This window comes from Neocloeon triangulifer, unplaced genomic scaffold (assembly GCF_031216515.1).
Source record: "Neocloeon triangulifer isolate White Clay Creek 2 clone unplaced genomic scaffold, ASM3121651v1 ptg000022l, whole genome shotgun sequence".
Lineage (NCBI taxonomy): Eukaryota > Metazoa > Arthropoda > Insecta > Ephemeroptera > Baetidae > Neocloeon > Neocloeon triangulifer.
In genome coordinates, this window is record NW_026775562.1 from 838,838 (window position 1) to 853,422 (window position 14,585).

The 14,585-nt window shown below is 35.7% G+C and overlaps 3 protein-coding genes and 1 long non-coding RNA gene across 6 annotated transcripts; 3 read left to right on the forward strand and 1 right to left on the reverse strand.

Annotated features, from left to right (window-relative positions):
* Window positions 1–170: 170 nt before the first annotated feature.
* LOC132204165 (NADPH--cytochrome P450 reductase) lies at window positions 171–5,216 on the forward strand. Its single transcript, XM_059632483.1, has 12 exons — window positions 171–326; window positions 1,829–1,996; window positions 2,077–2,425; window positions 2,481–2,605; window positions 2,904–3,092; window positions 3,150–3,277; window positions 3,335–3,576; window positions 3,774–3,971; window positions 4,095–4,347; window positions 4,553–4,659; window positions 4,710–4,831; window positions 5,012–5,216. The coding sequence occupies exons 2-12, from the start codon at window positions 1,830–1,832 to the stop codon at window positions 5,154–5,156; spliced, it is 2,025 nt and encodes a 674-aa protein (XP_059488466.1). The 5' UTR covers window positions 171–326; window position 1,829; the 3' UTR covers window positions 5,157–5,216.
* Window positions 5,217–5,354: 138 nt separating this feature from the next.
* Window positions 5,355–10,119, forward strand: LOC132204166 (methyl farnesoate epoxidase-like). Its single transcript, XM_059632484.1, has 7 exons — window positions 5,355–6,349; window positions 6,413–6,652; window positions 7,094–7,497; window positions 8,665–8,948; window positions 9,428–9,548; window positions 9,709–9,850; window positions 9,909–10,119. The coding sequence occupies exons 1-7, from the start codon at window positions 6,265–6,267 to the stop codon at window positions 10,085–10,087; spliced, it is 1,455 nt and encodes a 484-aa protein (XP_059488467.1). The 5' UTR covers window positions 5,355–6,264; the 3' UTR covers window positions 10,088–10,119.
* Window positions 10,120–10,129: 10 nt separating this feature from the next.
* On the reverse strand, window positions 10,130–13,175 carry LOC132204168 (endoplasmic reticulum resident protein 44). 3 transcript variants are annotated; one of them, XM_059632485.1, is made up of 8 exons: window positions 13,028–13,175; window positions 12,681–12,756; window positions 12,293–12,624; window positions 12,105–12,220; window positions 12,019–12,048; window positions 11,939–11,962; window positions 11,356–11,612; window positions 10,130–11,198 (listed from the first exon to the last, which is right to left on the reverse strand). In XM_059632485.1, the coding sequence occupies exons 1-8, from the start codon at window positions 13,061–13,063 to the stop codon at window positions 10,849–10,851; spliced, it is 1,221 nt and encodes a 406-aa protein (XP_059488468.1). In that variant the 5' UTR covers window positions 13,064–13,175; the 3' UTR covers window positions 10,130–10,848. The 3 variants fall into 3 exon arrangements, with proteins under 3 accessions (XP_059488468.1, XP_059488469.1, XP_059488470.1); XM_059632486.1 differs by lacking the exon at window positions 11,939–11,962; XM_059632487.1 differs by lacking the exons at window positions 11,939–11,962; window positions 12,019–12,048.
* A 55-nt stretch (window positions 13,176–13,230) lies between these two features.
* LOC132204169 (uncharacterized) lies at window positions 13,231–14,378 on the forward strand. Its single transcript, XR_009442511.1, has 3 exons — window positions 13,231–13,245; window positions 13,368–13,501; window positions 13,700–14,378. It is a non-coding gene; the product is annotated as an uncharacterized LOC132204169 (long non-coding RNA).
* The last annotated feature ends 207 nt before the right edge of the window (window positions 14,379–14,585 follow it).

Below are 14,585 nucleotides of genomic sequence, written 5' to 3' on the forward strand. Positions count from 1 at the left end.
AGATTTTGCTTTTTCTCTCTTAAAAAAGTTAATCAAAAAAGAAACTTTATCCTGATTTACAGCATTTCTTTAGATTTTAAAGAAAAAAAATTAAGGATTTGACTATCTCGGTATTCTGTTGTTTACGTTTGGAGCGTTGGCAACACTGTAATTAATGTTCAATTCAACAGCGGAGCGAAGAAGTGAAGACGGGAAGTGCAATTCCTGTGAAGATTTTGTGGGTAATTCGGCTCTCATCAGGGTCTAGCTCGGCATACGCCCTTCCAAAATAATTCAGGATCCAATTCGAATCGCTGCTCCTTCCCACCGACGCCTAGGAGCTGAACGTAAGTCAATTTTCAATATGAATTTTCAAACCTTTGATACTCGCGGAGAGACAGAGAAGAACGTGCGCTGCTGGACGATATTTTTAATTTATTTATTTTTTTCAAGAAACCTAAATCAAAGATTTTTCAATGACCGTATGTGCAGGATGTCTTTCTTTAAATATATATATAATGACCCGATCAATTTAAAAAAAAACAGCTTCTTAATGACCTTGACCTTGCAGAAAACTTGCAGCACCTGTTGCTCTTGATTCAATGAGATGTTTTTTTCTTACATTTATCACTGTTTACACTGCAGCTCTAATTTAGCAAAATCATTGATGTACGTTTTTATTTCTAAACGTAAGTTATTTTCAAAGTTAAATTATTTTCTGGTGAATTATGTCTGTCTCTAATTGGGGGCACAACCTTAAATAGTGCCCCTTTCTTTTCGGCGATATGTTTTCTCCAGCTCTCTAGCTATTTTTAACAGCCTGGAAAGTTTATTTTTACAATTTTGACTACGTCAGACTAAAAGAAGGCTCGTGTCACAGTACAACATATTACATATTAAAAAAAAAAGATTTCTCAAAAATCTCTATTTGAGACCAAAAATTAAGTATATAGTGCTATTTACTGTTACATAATATTTTCATGATTTCATCTTTTTTTTAAATGAGGATTAAATTTTTATAGCGAAAATTTATTATCAGCTATTTAGCAATGCATTTGTAAGAAGAAAATATAATTAATTTATTATTGATCATAGTTATACCTATTATTTAGTTTAAATTAAATTTAAAATAAATTGTTTTTTTAGTTGATGTTAAATAGCAGAAAATTCAATTTCTAAAATAAAATTAAAAATAAATTTTTTATATTGGAAAAGAGGTGAAAAATGTACAAAAATCAATCAATTTTAAGCATGAAGAAGTTAGCGATTTTAATATTTTAAGGTTCTGTATAATTAAAATTTCAAGAAAAAAGTAATGGAGCTATTTATTATGTTCTATATAAATTATTTCAATTTTTACAAGATCAAAATATATATTTTTAATTTGATTGAATTTTTTTTTTTATCATACCAATTTTTTTTATTTTTAATTTCCCAAAAATTCTAATGTAACTTTCATTTATCAATAATTAAATAAATTTAATAAAAAAAATATTTGCTGCATGTATTGACTCTTTTTCAAATGTATTCGAGTACATTTTTTAATGAAAAATATATTGAATGAAATTAATTACGAGCCATAAAAAGATCCGCGCCGGGAGTGTGAGAGACTTGAAATGAGCATACCTTAAGCGCGGATCTTTTTATGGCTCATAATTAAAGGGGAGGTGATTTTTTTCTTTTTTTTCAAGTGAAATTAATTACAATCACATTTTTTAACTTTTGATTGAAGAGAAAATACATAAAGATAATTTTTATGTATAAAATTATATTATTATACCCTTGAACTTCGCTGATCATATGTTTTGCAGCAACGATTGCGTAATAAAAACAATGACACTTTTTGCAGCATGGAGCCCGATGTGAAAATGGAGACGGGCTCGGCAGAGGGCGAGTCTGCGGCAATTTTCGGTGCAATTGACATGCTGCTCTTGGTGGTCACTGTTGGTGTGGCTGGATGGCTCCTGATGAAGAAACTGCGTCCTCAACAGACACCCTCCATCAACTATGACGTCCAGTGAGTAAAATATTCATTGATTTCAATTCTTTTGTCCTTCAATCGTGATTTGAGAATTACATTGTGCAAAAATTTTTCAGGGTCGTGCAATCTATGTACGAGTCGTCGTCAAGTTCAGAGACCTCGTTTGTGCAAAAACTGCGAGCCTCGGGCAGGAGTCTCGTGGTTTTTTACGGTAGCCAGACGGGCACAGCCGAAGAATTTGCGAGTCGTCTGGCCAAGGAAGGAGTCCGGTTTCGCCTCAAGGGCATGCTGGCCGACCCTGAGGAATGTGCCATGGAGGAGTTGGCCATGATGAAGGAGCTGCCCAATTCGCTGGCCCTTTTCTGTCTGGCCACCTACGGCGAGGGTGACCCCACAGATAATGCTCAAGAGTTTTTCGAGTGGCTTCAAAACGGAGACACTGAATTGGCAGGCCTTAATTATGCTGTAAAATTCGTATTTCCTTCTCAAACAGATGATTAAAATTTGATTATGTTTGTAGGTGTTTGGATTGGGAAATAAGACTTATGAACACTACAATGAGATGGCCAAATATGTGGACAAACGCTTGGAGGAATTGGGAGCAACTAGAGTTTTTGAGATGGGCCTGGGAGACGATGATGCCAAGTAGGTTTAATTTTAAAGACATAATTACAATATCGATTAAATATTGCACTGACGTTTATTTGATTTTCTTAGAACTATTTCATAAATTTTATAGGTATTAAAATTTTAAATTAAAGGAGGTAAAATAAACCTTCATCAGTTCTCTGTTCTTGAATAATTTATTTTTGTTTCTTAAATAGTTTATTATTAAAAATATTTAAAAGTAAATCGTAGAAAATTTTCAAAAGGGATAAAATTTTTTAATAAAGTACCATTTGATATTTATTCCTGTAATATAATTTCAAATTTTATCACTCAGTATTGAAGACGATTTCATCACATGGAAGGACCGTCTTTGGCCTGCTGTGTGTGAATTTTTCGGCATCGAGGCTTCTGGTGAGGAAGAAAGTATTCGCCAATTCCGCCTTACTGAGCACACCGAAGTTGCTCTCGATAGAGCTTATACAGGAGAGGTTGCTCGACTCCATTCGCTCTCTATGCAGCGCCCGTTAGTTTTTGCTTTTATTATTTTTTGGAGAAAATTTTTTACCTAATTCTCATTTAGGCCGTTTGATTCCAAAAATCCATTCATGGCGCCTGTGCTGGAGAGAAAAGAGTTGTACTCCGGTAGTGACCGCTCGTGCATGCACATAGAATTGGGAATCACCGATTCCAAAATCAGATATGACGCAGGTAAGGAGAATATTTAAGAAAAGTAGAGTTCAAAAATTTAAAGCATTTTAATTCCAGGTGATCATGTGGCTGTGTACCCTGAGAATGATAAAGCTCTGGTCGAACGAATTGGTGAGCTCTTGGAGGTGAACCTGGACATTGTCTTCACTTTAACCAACGTAGATGAGGACTCTAGCAAAAAACATCCCTTCCCTTGCCCTTGCTCTTACAGAACGGCTCTATCTTTTTATGTTGACATTACATGCAATCCTCGAACTCACGTGCTGAAGGAGATCGCTGAGTACACCTCTGACCCTGATGTAAGTTGAATATTTAGGCTCGTCTGGATTTTAATTGCAAAATTTTCATTTCAAATAATTTTCTCGACATCGTAAGGCTGAATATTGACATTCATTTTAATAAATTTTGGGATACCATTTTTTTATGCTTTGAAGTGAAGTTTTTTTTAACAATGAAATAATTATTTAAACCATAAAATGTAATATATGGTTCTCAGGAGAAAGCAAAACTCAAGCTAATGGCAAGTACATCGGTCGAGGGCAAACAGGAGTACCAGGACTGGATCATTAAGGAAAATCGGTCTATCGTGCATGTTTTGGAAGACCTGCAATCTTGTAAACCAAAATTGGATCATTTGCTGGAGTTGATGCCTCGTCTGCAGGCCAGATACTACTCCATCTCGTCTTCCCCCAAGGTGTGTAAAAAAGACACAAAATTATAATCACCTGATTTCAATTTCATCAATTCGCATTTACACAATAAGAAAAGTTACAAATTTTTACTTTGATTTAAAATAAAATGTTTACCTTTTTTCTAGGCGCATTCCGATAGGATTCATGTGACAGCAGCTCTAGTGCGCTATGAAACCCCAACAGGTCGCACTGTCAATGGCGTTGCCACAAGTTGGCTCGCCAAGAAGGCCCTAGGTGAAAAAATTCCTGTTTTTGTTCGTCGTTCTGCATTCCGACTGCCAACCCGACCTCAGACGCCTGTGGTTATGGTTGGTCCTGGCACTGGAATTGCTCCTTTCCGAGGCTTCTTACAGGAGCGTGCCATTGCTCTCGAGCAGGGTAAAACAAATACTTAAATTACTTGCAAAGTTTTTTGGTGTTTTCAAATAATGTGTTATATTAATATAACACATTATTTATTAATTAATAAATATTAGATAAAATTTTGAGCAACAAAGATTGAAATTTAAAACGAGAGAAACAATATTAATCTCATTTACTTGAGTTTGATGTCTTGAGTTACAAAAAGTTTCTGAAATTTTAGGTAAACCTGTTGGTGAGACAATTCTCTATTTTGGCTGCCGAAAGCGGGACCAGGACTTTTTGTACCAGGCTGAACTTGAGGAGTTCGTCAGCAAAGGAGTTCTCAAAGTAATTATGAAAGTGTGCAATTTTACTTTTTACTAATATCATTTTTGCAGTTGCACGCAGCATTTTCTCGGGACCAGGCAGAAAAAGTTTATGTAACTCATTTGATGAAGCAGCACAAAGAAGAATTGTGGCGTATTCTAGGAAAAGAGAATGGTCACCTGTACGTCTGCGGGTGAGACATTTTTAGAATTTCTTATTAATCAAAAGCAATTTTATTAATTAAAGGCAATATTATTAATTAAAGGCAATAAAATTTATTTAAGTGATTGAAAATTGAAAATATTTAAATGTAAAACTTTTTTACTTTGAATTGTGGGTTTAAAATAACAATTTTGAATTTTCTTGTTTTCAGAGATGCTCGTAACATGGCAAGGGATGTGCACAACTTGGTGGTGGAGCTGGTGGCAGAGGGTGGCGACATGAACCACGATGCTGCCAATTCGTACGTGAAGAAGATGGAAGCCCAGAAACGCTACTCGGCTGACGTCTGGAGCTGATTCAATAGTGAAAATTTTACTTTTTACCCCGTTTTAACAATAAATAATTCTATTTTCAACATTGAAAGTTTAAAAAGGTAATATTTTAAATCTGTGATCTGTTAGTTGCCTTTGCATGATATATGAGTCTGATAATGAAATCCATTCCAAGTGAGTGTGATGAGTCAGTGGGCTGTGCAAAGTTTAAAAAGTTGCCTTTTTATACACCTGCTGCACAGCAATAAAAAAATTTGCGAAATTTTTTACGTAATAAGGGCCAGAATCAAATTTAATCTTGATATTGATTATCAACTTATTATTGCACAATCAAAGTTGTTCAAATTTCTCTTGACATACAATTTTCCATATACCTGCGGTTATATAAGTTTTTTACGTCTGCTTTCAATTAAATTAGCTAGAATGACTTAGACAAACAAATATTATTTAGACAACTGCATTATTATTATTATTTTTCATGCTCTAGGAGGGAGTAAACTTGTCTTGTCTTTTACTCAAATAAAAAAGTAGCAACTCAAACATTTTTGGAGCAAGCTGCTAGTTAAAAAACGTTACACAATATGCCCTGTGGCATTTATATATGATAATTAAAATTTAAGTATTAATTTGAAAAGAATACGTAACTTATTTTATATTTTATAACACTCTAAATTATAGTTTTGTTTTTAGATAAATGTACATAAACATAAAAGAAAATCAACAATTTTTAACAAAAATATGTCCTAAATTAAACTTCTTGTTAAATTTTTGCTGTGCCATCATAATTTTTTGATTAATATATATGTTTTTAAAATGCAGAGGTCATAATGATTTTGACTATTTGACCTGTATTTGTGCATTCTTGCGCTACACAAAAGATTCTGGCTGGCAACATTGAAGGCACAAAGGCGCTGGAGATTTGTGAATTAATTATTTGTCCGACCCAGATTATGGTGCGCAACTCTGCGCCTCTTTCCGTAAAATATTCCCACTCCTCTCGGCTTTGCTCCAAGCTCGCCCGCTATATATTCTCGCCAACTTAGACATCAAGTGGCCTTCACGAAAGAACGTTTTCTTAGCAAGCTGCTGGGTTCATCTCAGTTAAAATTTGCCTGTTCGAGAAAAAACCAAGATGTTATTGGAAATTTTGCTTTTGATCTTGGTCTCTTTACTGGCCAAATTTTACTTCTCAACCAGACCTGAGAATTTTCCTCCAGGTACGTTTTAATTCATAAAATATTACAAGTGAAATATTTTTTTCTATTTCTTTCTCTTGTCAGGTCTGACAAAGCAGTCCATTCTGGGTGGGTTGACAATGTTGGTCAAAGGACGCCCGTTTCAGGAGGTTCTGTTCTTTTTGTCAAAAATACAAGGGCCGCTAGTAGGCTTTAAGTTGGGCGGAAAATGGTGCGTGGCTGTCAACGGGTATGAGGCTGTGAAAGAGGTGCTCTCAAGAGAAGACTGCAGTTTCCGTCCCGTTAATGTTATCCTTACAATGCGGTCGTTTGATAAGCGCTTGGGTGAGTGAAGAGTGAATAGTTGAGTTATTTTTAAATCTTAGAACTTTGTAATAGAAAAAAGAGTTTTTTGATTAGATCAGATTAAATACTTTCAATAATTTCCAGTCCTTTTGATATTCAAAATTTTTAGCGCTGATCTATCAAAAAATTTTGGCATGATAAAGAAAATTTTATTTACAGAAGCAATTAGTTAAATTTCAAAATTTATGTTAATGTATTTGTAAGATATTTTGGAAAACAGATTTGTAACTTTGATATAAAATTTCAAGAATCATTTAAAAAATAAATTTTAAATTAAACATAAATATTAATTACATGAATTTAAAAACCAATTTATTTAAATTAATTATTTTGATTCAAAAGTCACGCAAATTGAGTTTCTATTTTTCATTGAGAATTTATTGTAAACATTTTATTAATTTTTTTCCATACCAAAAAAAGGAATTCTTTTTGCTGATGGCAATTTGTGGAAAACGCACCGCCGTTTCGCAATCCGCCACCTGCGCGACTTTGGCTTTGGGAAAAGCAGCACCGAGCGGATGATCCGCGATGAGGCAGAGGCTTTGGCTGATGCGATGCGAACAAGAAGTAACCGCCCTGAAGGCGTCCACGTGCACGACCTTCTGCCCATATCGGTCATCAACGTCCTCTGGGCGATGATGGCCGGACAGAGACATGATCATGAGGACGAAGAGTTCAAAGAATTGTTGGAGAACATCACCGAGTTCACGCGCCAGGGCCATCCGATTATGATGATCTTCACGTGGCTGCGCTTTGTACCGTTGGTCAACACGTCCTTCAAGAAACTGATGAAATCTGCCTACATCCTCCAATCGTATATTAAGGTAAAATTTTTAATTCACCGCGTTTTTTTAATAAAAATTTTTAATTCCGCAAAAAAAAATATGAAGGTGCCCAAATTTTTTTTTTTTATATTCAAAGAAGTTTGAATTTAAATAGCAAAGAGGCAAATTAGGTACTTCTTCTCCAAATAATGGCGTCTACGTGATGTAACAGTTTTAATTTTAACACTGATTAAATTGCATGCAAAAACTGATTTTTGCAAAGATAAGATTTTGGATTTTCATATATAATCGAATTATCAATAATTATAAAAGTACCTCATCAATTTTATTAATATATATAATAACTGATGTCTTCAACTGATACTTGTTATATATTAATGCACTTTGTATTGTTGCATTAACGTTATTTATTATCAAAATGTTTTTTTTTCGATGCGCAGAAAATTTGGAACAAACTCCAAAGGTTGATTAAACGGACCAAATTTGCCGATCGTTTATCTGTTCCGAATCGATTAATTTTTCGCACTCTACGAGATTATATAATAGTAAAAATGTAAAATTATAAAAACAAAAGTTTAAAATTTTATATAACAGGCGTGTGGTGCGGATTGCATAACCAGTTCACCCTGCAGGCGCAATAGTCGCTGTTGACACTGTTTGCTAATTTTTTATTTCCAATGAATACAAACTAATGAATTTTGCAGAATTTTTGATAAATTTACAATAAAAAAATTTGAAATTGTTATGTACATATAACAGATATTATAATGTAAAATAAAATATTTCTATAAAAGTTGATAGTTTCTTTGCCATATATTTATAGTGTGTTTATTTTTAATATTTTGTAAAATACAATTAATTGAGAAGAAAGTTCAAGTCTGTTAACACACCTTGTGATACAAAACTTTTATGTTATCTTTTTTATTGTTTATTCTTTATTACAAACAATAGATATAGAAAAAAATACGAAATATACGTGAAAGAAACGTCAGCGCGTCTGGCGCGGAGCTTAAAAAAGGTATATATACGCTGAGATGGGTCAAAAGTTACTAAACAAGAAATTTAAAAATAAAAAAAACCATTTAAATTGCTGCTGTGCCTCTAGAAGTTTTGCAGTTTTTGATGTCATGATGTTTTGCATGTTTGCGAGAAATAATATTGACAGCATGATTTTAATTGGGGTTAATTTTAATTTTTAATTTTAAGGATGTGGCTGAGCAGCACGCAGCAACCTACGAGGAAGGCGTCGTCCGTGACTTCATGGACGTTTTTCTCGGTGAGGTCAAGAAAGGCGAGGACCCGACCTTCGACATGGAGCAACTGATCGTGGTGTGCATGGATCTGTTCCTCGGCGGCACCGACACCACCTCCAACGCTCTGGGGTTCGCCCTGCTCTACCTGGCCTGCTTCCCTAGAATTCAGGAAAAACTGCGCCAGGAGATGCACAGCATTTCGCCTGGCATGGAACCGGCCCTCAAAGATGCTCAAAAGTATATATTTTTTTTCTTTTATAACACAATTTTTAGCAATAATTTTTTTTTAAACATTTTTTAACTTCTTAAATTTTTTTATTTAAAAAAAAAAAACTAATGTTAGTTTGTGCTGATCGTTCGTTTTTCCTTTAAACAAAAAGACAATTAAATACTGCTGCTGGAGAATAAATAATATAAAAATATCTACATCAATTAGCTGTATGAGAGGAATCTATATTTAAACATCATATATGTTGACGAAATGTATACCTCTCATCAATGCTGCAACTCTTGCAATGATCAATGATCGTCATATTAATAAGCTGGTTGGCATTGAAGCCAATTGATTGATCAGGATAATTACACACCGCATCGATAATATTTTTTGTTTAATACATATCGAGATGAAATTCGATTCTTGATAGGGCATGAGCGTGTGCCACAAAGTAGCAGCATACACGCCGCTTATTGCTAATTGGTCACGTCTCGCGTTTCAGGTTCAATTACTACCACGCGTTCGTTCAAGAGACACTTCGCCACTCGAGCATGGTGCCAATGACTCCACCGCACACAACCGACAATGACATTACGCTCAGCTCAGGCTATAATTTGCCCAAGGTGAGAAACTGCGCTTGAGAAGTCAGTTGTGTGGAAGTAATTAAATATTTTCTTTGAAAAAATTCATTGAATTGTAAATTGATATTAAATGTCTGAGTAATATTTCCTAATTTTAACAATTTGAAAAGTTAATATTTATTTAAATTTAAATCTATTTTAGGGTACAAGCCTCTTAATTAACTTGTACAGCCTGCAAATGGATAAAAGCCACTGGATAGACCCTGAAAACTTCCGTCCTGAACGCTTCCTTGATGAAACTGGCAAATACTTGAAGGACCCCTTTGCGATGCCTTTTGGTCATGGTATGAAAAATAATTTCATTTCTTTTAACAAAGTATTAAAATGAATATATTTTCTCAGGGCCAAGACTTTGCCTTGGAGAGCCCCTAGCCAGAGACACAATGTTTATTTTCCTCACCACCATACTATTCAAGTTCAAGTTTTCACTGCCAACAGCAGAGCCGCAACCGAGTTTAGAGCCTCTCGAAGGGCTTGTCCAGAGCCCTCGACCATACAAACTGTTGATCGAGGAAATTTAAAAATGTGATATATAGTTTTAAATAAATAATTAACAGAACTTTTTTGCATTTCTCAAATTTATTGCATGACTTGAGTGATCAAAACAAATACACACAAATGCACGTAAACTCGCTTACTCTTAATCACACTGCAGGTTACAATCGTAACAATTCACAAATACCCAATTTTCCACGTTTAGTGAGGAATGCTCATGATTTTTACACATTATTACTCTCTCAGTTACGCCATCACTCGCTCAAGGACAACAATAAAATTTCCAACAAACATAAAAAGAAAGCATCCATTCTTTGTCACGGTTTTGTCTTTATTCATTCAATTAGTTGAAAAAGATTTTTTTTAAAGAACTTTCTTAAACAATGACCCTCCCAAGTCGGAGAAGGACCTGTACATTGTTTTATTCAACTTTGAACGGAAATAAGTTTTGAATACAGAATTCGTCCCAAGTTATTCTTAAATTTAAAATTACGAACTCTCCAATCCATGACTTAGAGGGTCTCAATGGACGCAATTATAGGAAGTAAAATAGCAAAGAAGTATTTAGGCAAAAGAGGAAAAGCACCACTTTTGTATTGAATAAAAGGCATTCATTCTTTTAAAAAGAGGGGCAGCAAAGAAAATTGACATTTTTCCATAAGACTATGAAAATCAGGACAGGTCTAACAAGATTTGACTGCAAACAACTGTGCTAAGTCAAACTTTCAGCGGTGATGTTATTTTTTCTTCATACAAACAATTTAATAATTAATGTCAGCTTTGGCATTCACAGTTCGTCTCTGAGGAGCGTGTATCTGTTTCTGGAGGGGGCCAGTTTCTTGAACGTCGACTCGGGGGGCGCCGTGATGATGACAGGCTGAGAGTTGCTTCCGTCGATTGCCGCTTGCTGAGTTGCGTCGGGTCCATAGTGGAACTCGCGATGAAGTTTGCCCGAGTACAAGTCCTTCAAGAACTGGAGCACTTTGCCAGGGACCAGCGAGTCTTCGTACTTGGGGAACAAGTACATGTGGCGGAACGAGTCAATAGCAAGCAGAGGGAGGTCTTTATCCGATTTGCCCAGGTGGTGCAGGGGGTGGGAGAATTTCTCACCGTCGGCCGTCAGGAAATTCACGTTCTCTGCAAAAGATACAGGTGAAAGTCAAGAAACTGAATTATAATATAAGTATTCACTATAAAGTTGACTTTCTGCAAATTTACAGTCGGCCCAAGAAACAATTTTAGATTAGGAAAATATCAAATCTGAATTATTATAAAATAACTTTATTTCTATTACGTTTTTCCTCTCGGAGCTCTCTGTTGACCAAGTTGGAGAACTCCTGCTTGGACTTCGAATCAGACGGGCGGTGGAACAGGATGAGGAAAGGAAGGCCTTCCTCGGAAAGCTCTTCCGCATTCTCGAAGGTGATTTCACGGACAAGAGGAATGCAGAGTGGTTGCAGGAACTGGGTCATAGCAGACATGGTGAAGTCGCCGGAGTAGGGAATGTGTTCATTGTTGCTGACAAATTCTATGCTTGGCGGGGGAACATCGCTGGAAAAATATTTTTTAATTAAACAAGCTGATGATCAATTGTGCATATGGCAGACTAAACAAATTCACAAATAAAATATTTGGTGACACAAATTAATTATCCAAAGCTAGAACCATAACCAATGTGACAGTAAAAAAGTTACAAATCTTATTCGCATTAAACTGGGATTCATCTGAAAATGTGTCCAAGCCAATGGTTCAATAAAATTAATAACCTAGTGCGAAGATAAGAAAAAAAGTTAAAGCAAACATCACTAAATAAATAAAAATGCTTGAAGCAAAAACTTTGAAACTGTGCCGAAGCGACTTTTTGAAGTAAATAATACCTAAGGGCAGCTTCCGTCAAAACTCTACGAAATAAAATGAATTTTAAAGCAAAATCTTTGCATTTAAATTAGCTTATTACCCTTTAGCCTCTAAATTATGGTCCAGAGCCCTTTCGAAGAGAGCTCAAGGTTAGTTTTGAAATGATAATTGATAAAAAATTCTTACTCCACTTTGAAGTAGAAGGAACAGTCGTCCTTAAGAGAAGTGGCTGCTTTTCTGTAAGTGTCATACTCAGGAGTCAAACGAGAAGCAAAAACTCCAATGACCGCCCTAGCAGCTGGCTGAAATTTAATTAGGGTTTAGTATCAATCCGTGGAGAGAAATTAAAATTTCAATTTTTTTGATCGACTTACTTCAATCTTATCTCCAGTTTTGAACTCCTTCACCGGGTCCTCCATCTGCTTCTTGACAAAGGCGAGCATGGCTTCGGCCGACCTCTGACCTCGGTACTCCTTTTTTGTGACTTGGCCGTTGCGGAAGATTTTCAGCGTTGGGTACTTTGTGATGTGGTAACGAGTGGCGATTCCTCCTTCGGCGTCACAGTCCACCTTGGCGAGGACAACCTTCCCTGGGATAGGGAACGACTTAGCAATCAGGGTTGCTGCCTCATCCCAAATGGGCGCCAGCAGGTTGCTGAAGCGACACCAGTCGGCGTAAAAGTTGACCATGACCAACTCATTTGTGGCTGGAAATGCACAGATTAAATTTATCTTGAGATGTTATCACTTTAATGCTCCTTACCAAGAATAGAGTCAATATTCAGGGTGTTCAGCTGCACAGCATTACTATTGGTAGGGTTGTAGAAAAGGACGAAAGTCTGCAAAAATTAAAAACAGTCAGTTCAACTCTACATTAGAGTTTTATCGAAATTCATGAATTTAATTATATATAATGGAGTTAATTCAAGTTAGCGATTTTCAAGATTTTTTGTGACAAAATTATCGTCACCTAGGTGTTGGGAATGGTGCGATAAAAGGGTCCTTCGAGCGACAGCCAATGAGCAATGCTTTCGTGGCACAAGTGGCCAAGCCTGCATTTTGGCAGTCCTGCGAAGGACTCGCGTTCGCGAAAATCAACTCGAAACTTACGAAAATCGAGAATAGAAGAAGCAGTTTGTGATCCATTCTCGTTGAGATGCCAACCGGCTAAGCAGGTCAAGCGAAAATCCGTCCTAAAACCGGCGAGTCCGGCGTAAGATTCGCCATCAACAAGGAAATTTCAGCAGCTCTACGTAAAAACAGTAGCGCCAAATTAACTGCGTTACGTCATATCTTTTACTTGTTTGGAATAAGAGGTCATTCGCTTGGTAAATAATTAAAATTTAAAAAGTTTTTATAACCAGCACATGTGATTTTTTTCTGGATTTTTTGTCTCTGAATTATAAAAAAAAAGACCCACAGTTATCTCATTCTAATATTCTGTTGGCAGCACAGCAGAAACCACCGATTTCGCAAAAAAGGGGGCGTAGTTCCTCAGTAAACAGCAGTCGGCCCTGACGTTCTAATTCTAAAAACGGAGACATTGAGCTCAATTTGATTTAATTATTTTAAATTAAAAAATTTGTAAGTTCTTTTACAGCATAAATATTTTTTTTAAAAAATTTTGAATCCTTCATTTAAATCTAAAATACGTCAGTTAATTAACATCTGTTTGTTTGTAAAACCAACCCAATTATGCATATTTGATTAAAATTTATTGTTTTGTTTATAATTATAAACACTTATGTATTCTAAATGCTTGTTTTTGTGTGTCACTTGCAGGCATGAGAACGGTGTCTAAAAATGGAGCACGACTTGGAAGCCGCGATGGACGAGATGATGCAGGCCGCTGACGTCAAGGGTGTGCTTTTGACAGACAAAACCGGCATGACTCTCGGATTTAGAGGCCTCGGTGCCAAACTGAACGCTGGCGGCGTCGACCGTGTGGCGAAAATCGCCGCCAAACTGGACCCAAACGGCCGACTGCCGCAGGTGGTGGCCGTCGAGGGAGAAAACTCGCAAATTCTCATTCAGCAAAGGGCCAATTTTACAGGCGCAATGGTCCGGGAAGTCGTCTCTGCCCACATGCCCTCTAATTAAATGAAGCTTCCAATTTAAAAACCTGCATCTCAGGGCGAGTGCTTAAAATGTCTCCAATGTCTTTTCTGGTCTGAAAAATTTTTATTTGTAAATTTTTATAGCAAAAAGGTTGATTAATGGTTATTGTACAAACAAAATTTTCTCAAGGTGCAGTACAATAATTTTATATATTTTACTACGAAAGAAAGTGCAAATTTTTCTGTATGTTAACTTTGTGCAGTTCAATGCAGGCCATATTTTTGTTTTGCAGTAACAAAATAGAATTAAATCATGATGTGTATCCATAAGACTGCAGCCGCACTGGATTTATTAACCACAAAAATATATGTACGAAATCTAAAAGATTTAAGCCTAAAATTTACGATTGCCTTTTATTTAAGAGTACCGCCAAAATTAATAAAATATTTGATAAGTTTTCAGTTAAAAATTTTAAAATTAACGGCAAGACTTGAAAGAAGAATAGAACAATATAATGAAAAAAATAAGATGCCAATTTTAAATTGGAATTTTCCACTAAAAGATTTATTTCATGACCAGGTTTTCAATTAATTTACAAATAATTTTTTAT

What these genes read in the sequence shown, in the direction of transcription:
- LOC132204165 (XM_059632483.1), top strand. Translation starts at nt 1,830, where the DNA reads ATGGAGCCCGATGTGAAAATGGAGACGGGCTCGGCAGAGGGCGAGTCT. An exon ending in CAAAATCAGATATGACGCAG is followed by an intron (nt 3,278 to 3,334) that starts GTAAGGAGAATA and finishes TTTTAATTCCAG; the next exon opens with GTGATCATGTGGCTGTGTAC. An exon ending in TGCCATTGCTCTCGAGCAGG is followed by an intron (nt 4,348 to 4,552) that starts GTAAAACAAATA and finishes CTGAAATTTTAG; the next exon opens with GTAAACCTGTTGGTGAGACA.
- LOC132204166 (XM_059632484.1), top strand. Translation starts at nt 6,265, where the DNA reads ATGTTATTGGAAATTTTGCTTTTGATCTTGGTCTCTTTACTGGCCAAA. An exon ending in ACCTGAGAATTTTCCTCCAG is followed by an intron (nt 6,350 to 6,412) that starts GTACGTTTTAAT and finishes TTCTCTTGTCAG; the next exon opens with GTCTGACAAAGCAGTCCATT. An exon ending in GTCGTTTGATAAGCGCTTGG is followed by an intron (nt 6,653 to 7,093) that starts GTGAGTGAAGAG and finishes TACCAAAAAAAG; the next exon opens with GAATTCTTTTTGCTGATGGC.
- LOC132204168 (XM_059632485.1), bottom strand. Translation starts at nt 13,063, where the DNA reads ATGGATCACAAACTGCTTCTTCTATTCTCGATTTTC. An exon ending in TTCTTCTATTCTCGATTTTC is followed by an intron (nt 12,757 to 13,027) that starts GTAAGTTTCGAG and finishes TAATTTTTGCAG; the next exon opens with ACTTTCGTCCTTTTCTACAA. An exon ending in TTGACGGAAGCTGCCCTTAG is followed by an intron (nt 11,613 to 11,938) that starts GTATTATTTACT and finishes ATATTTTTCCAG; the next exon opens with CGATGTTCCCCCGCCAAGCA.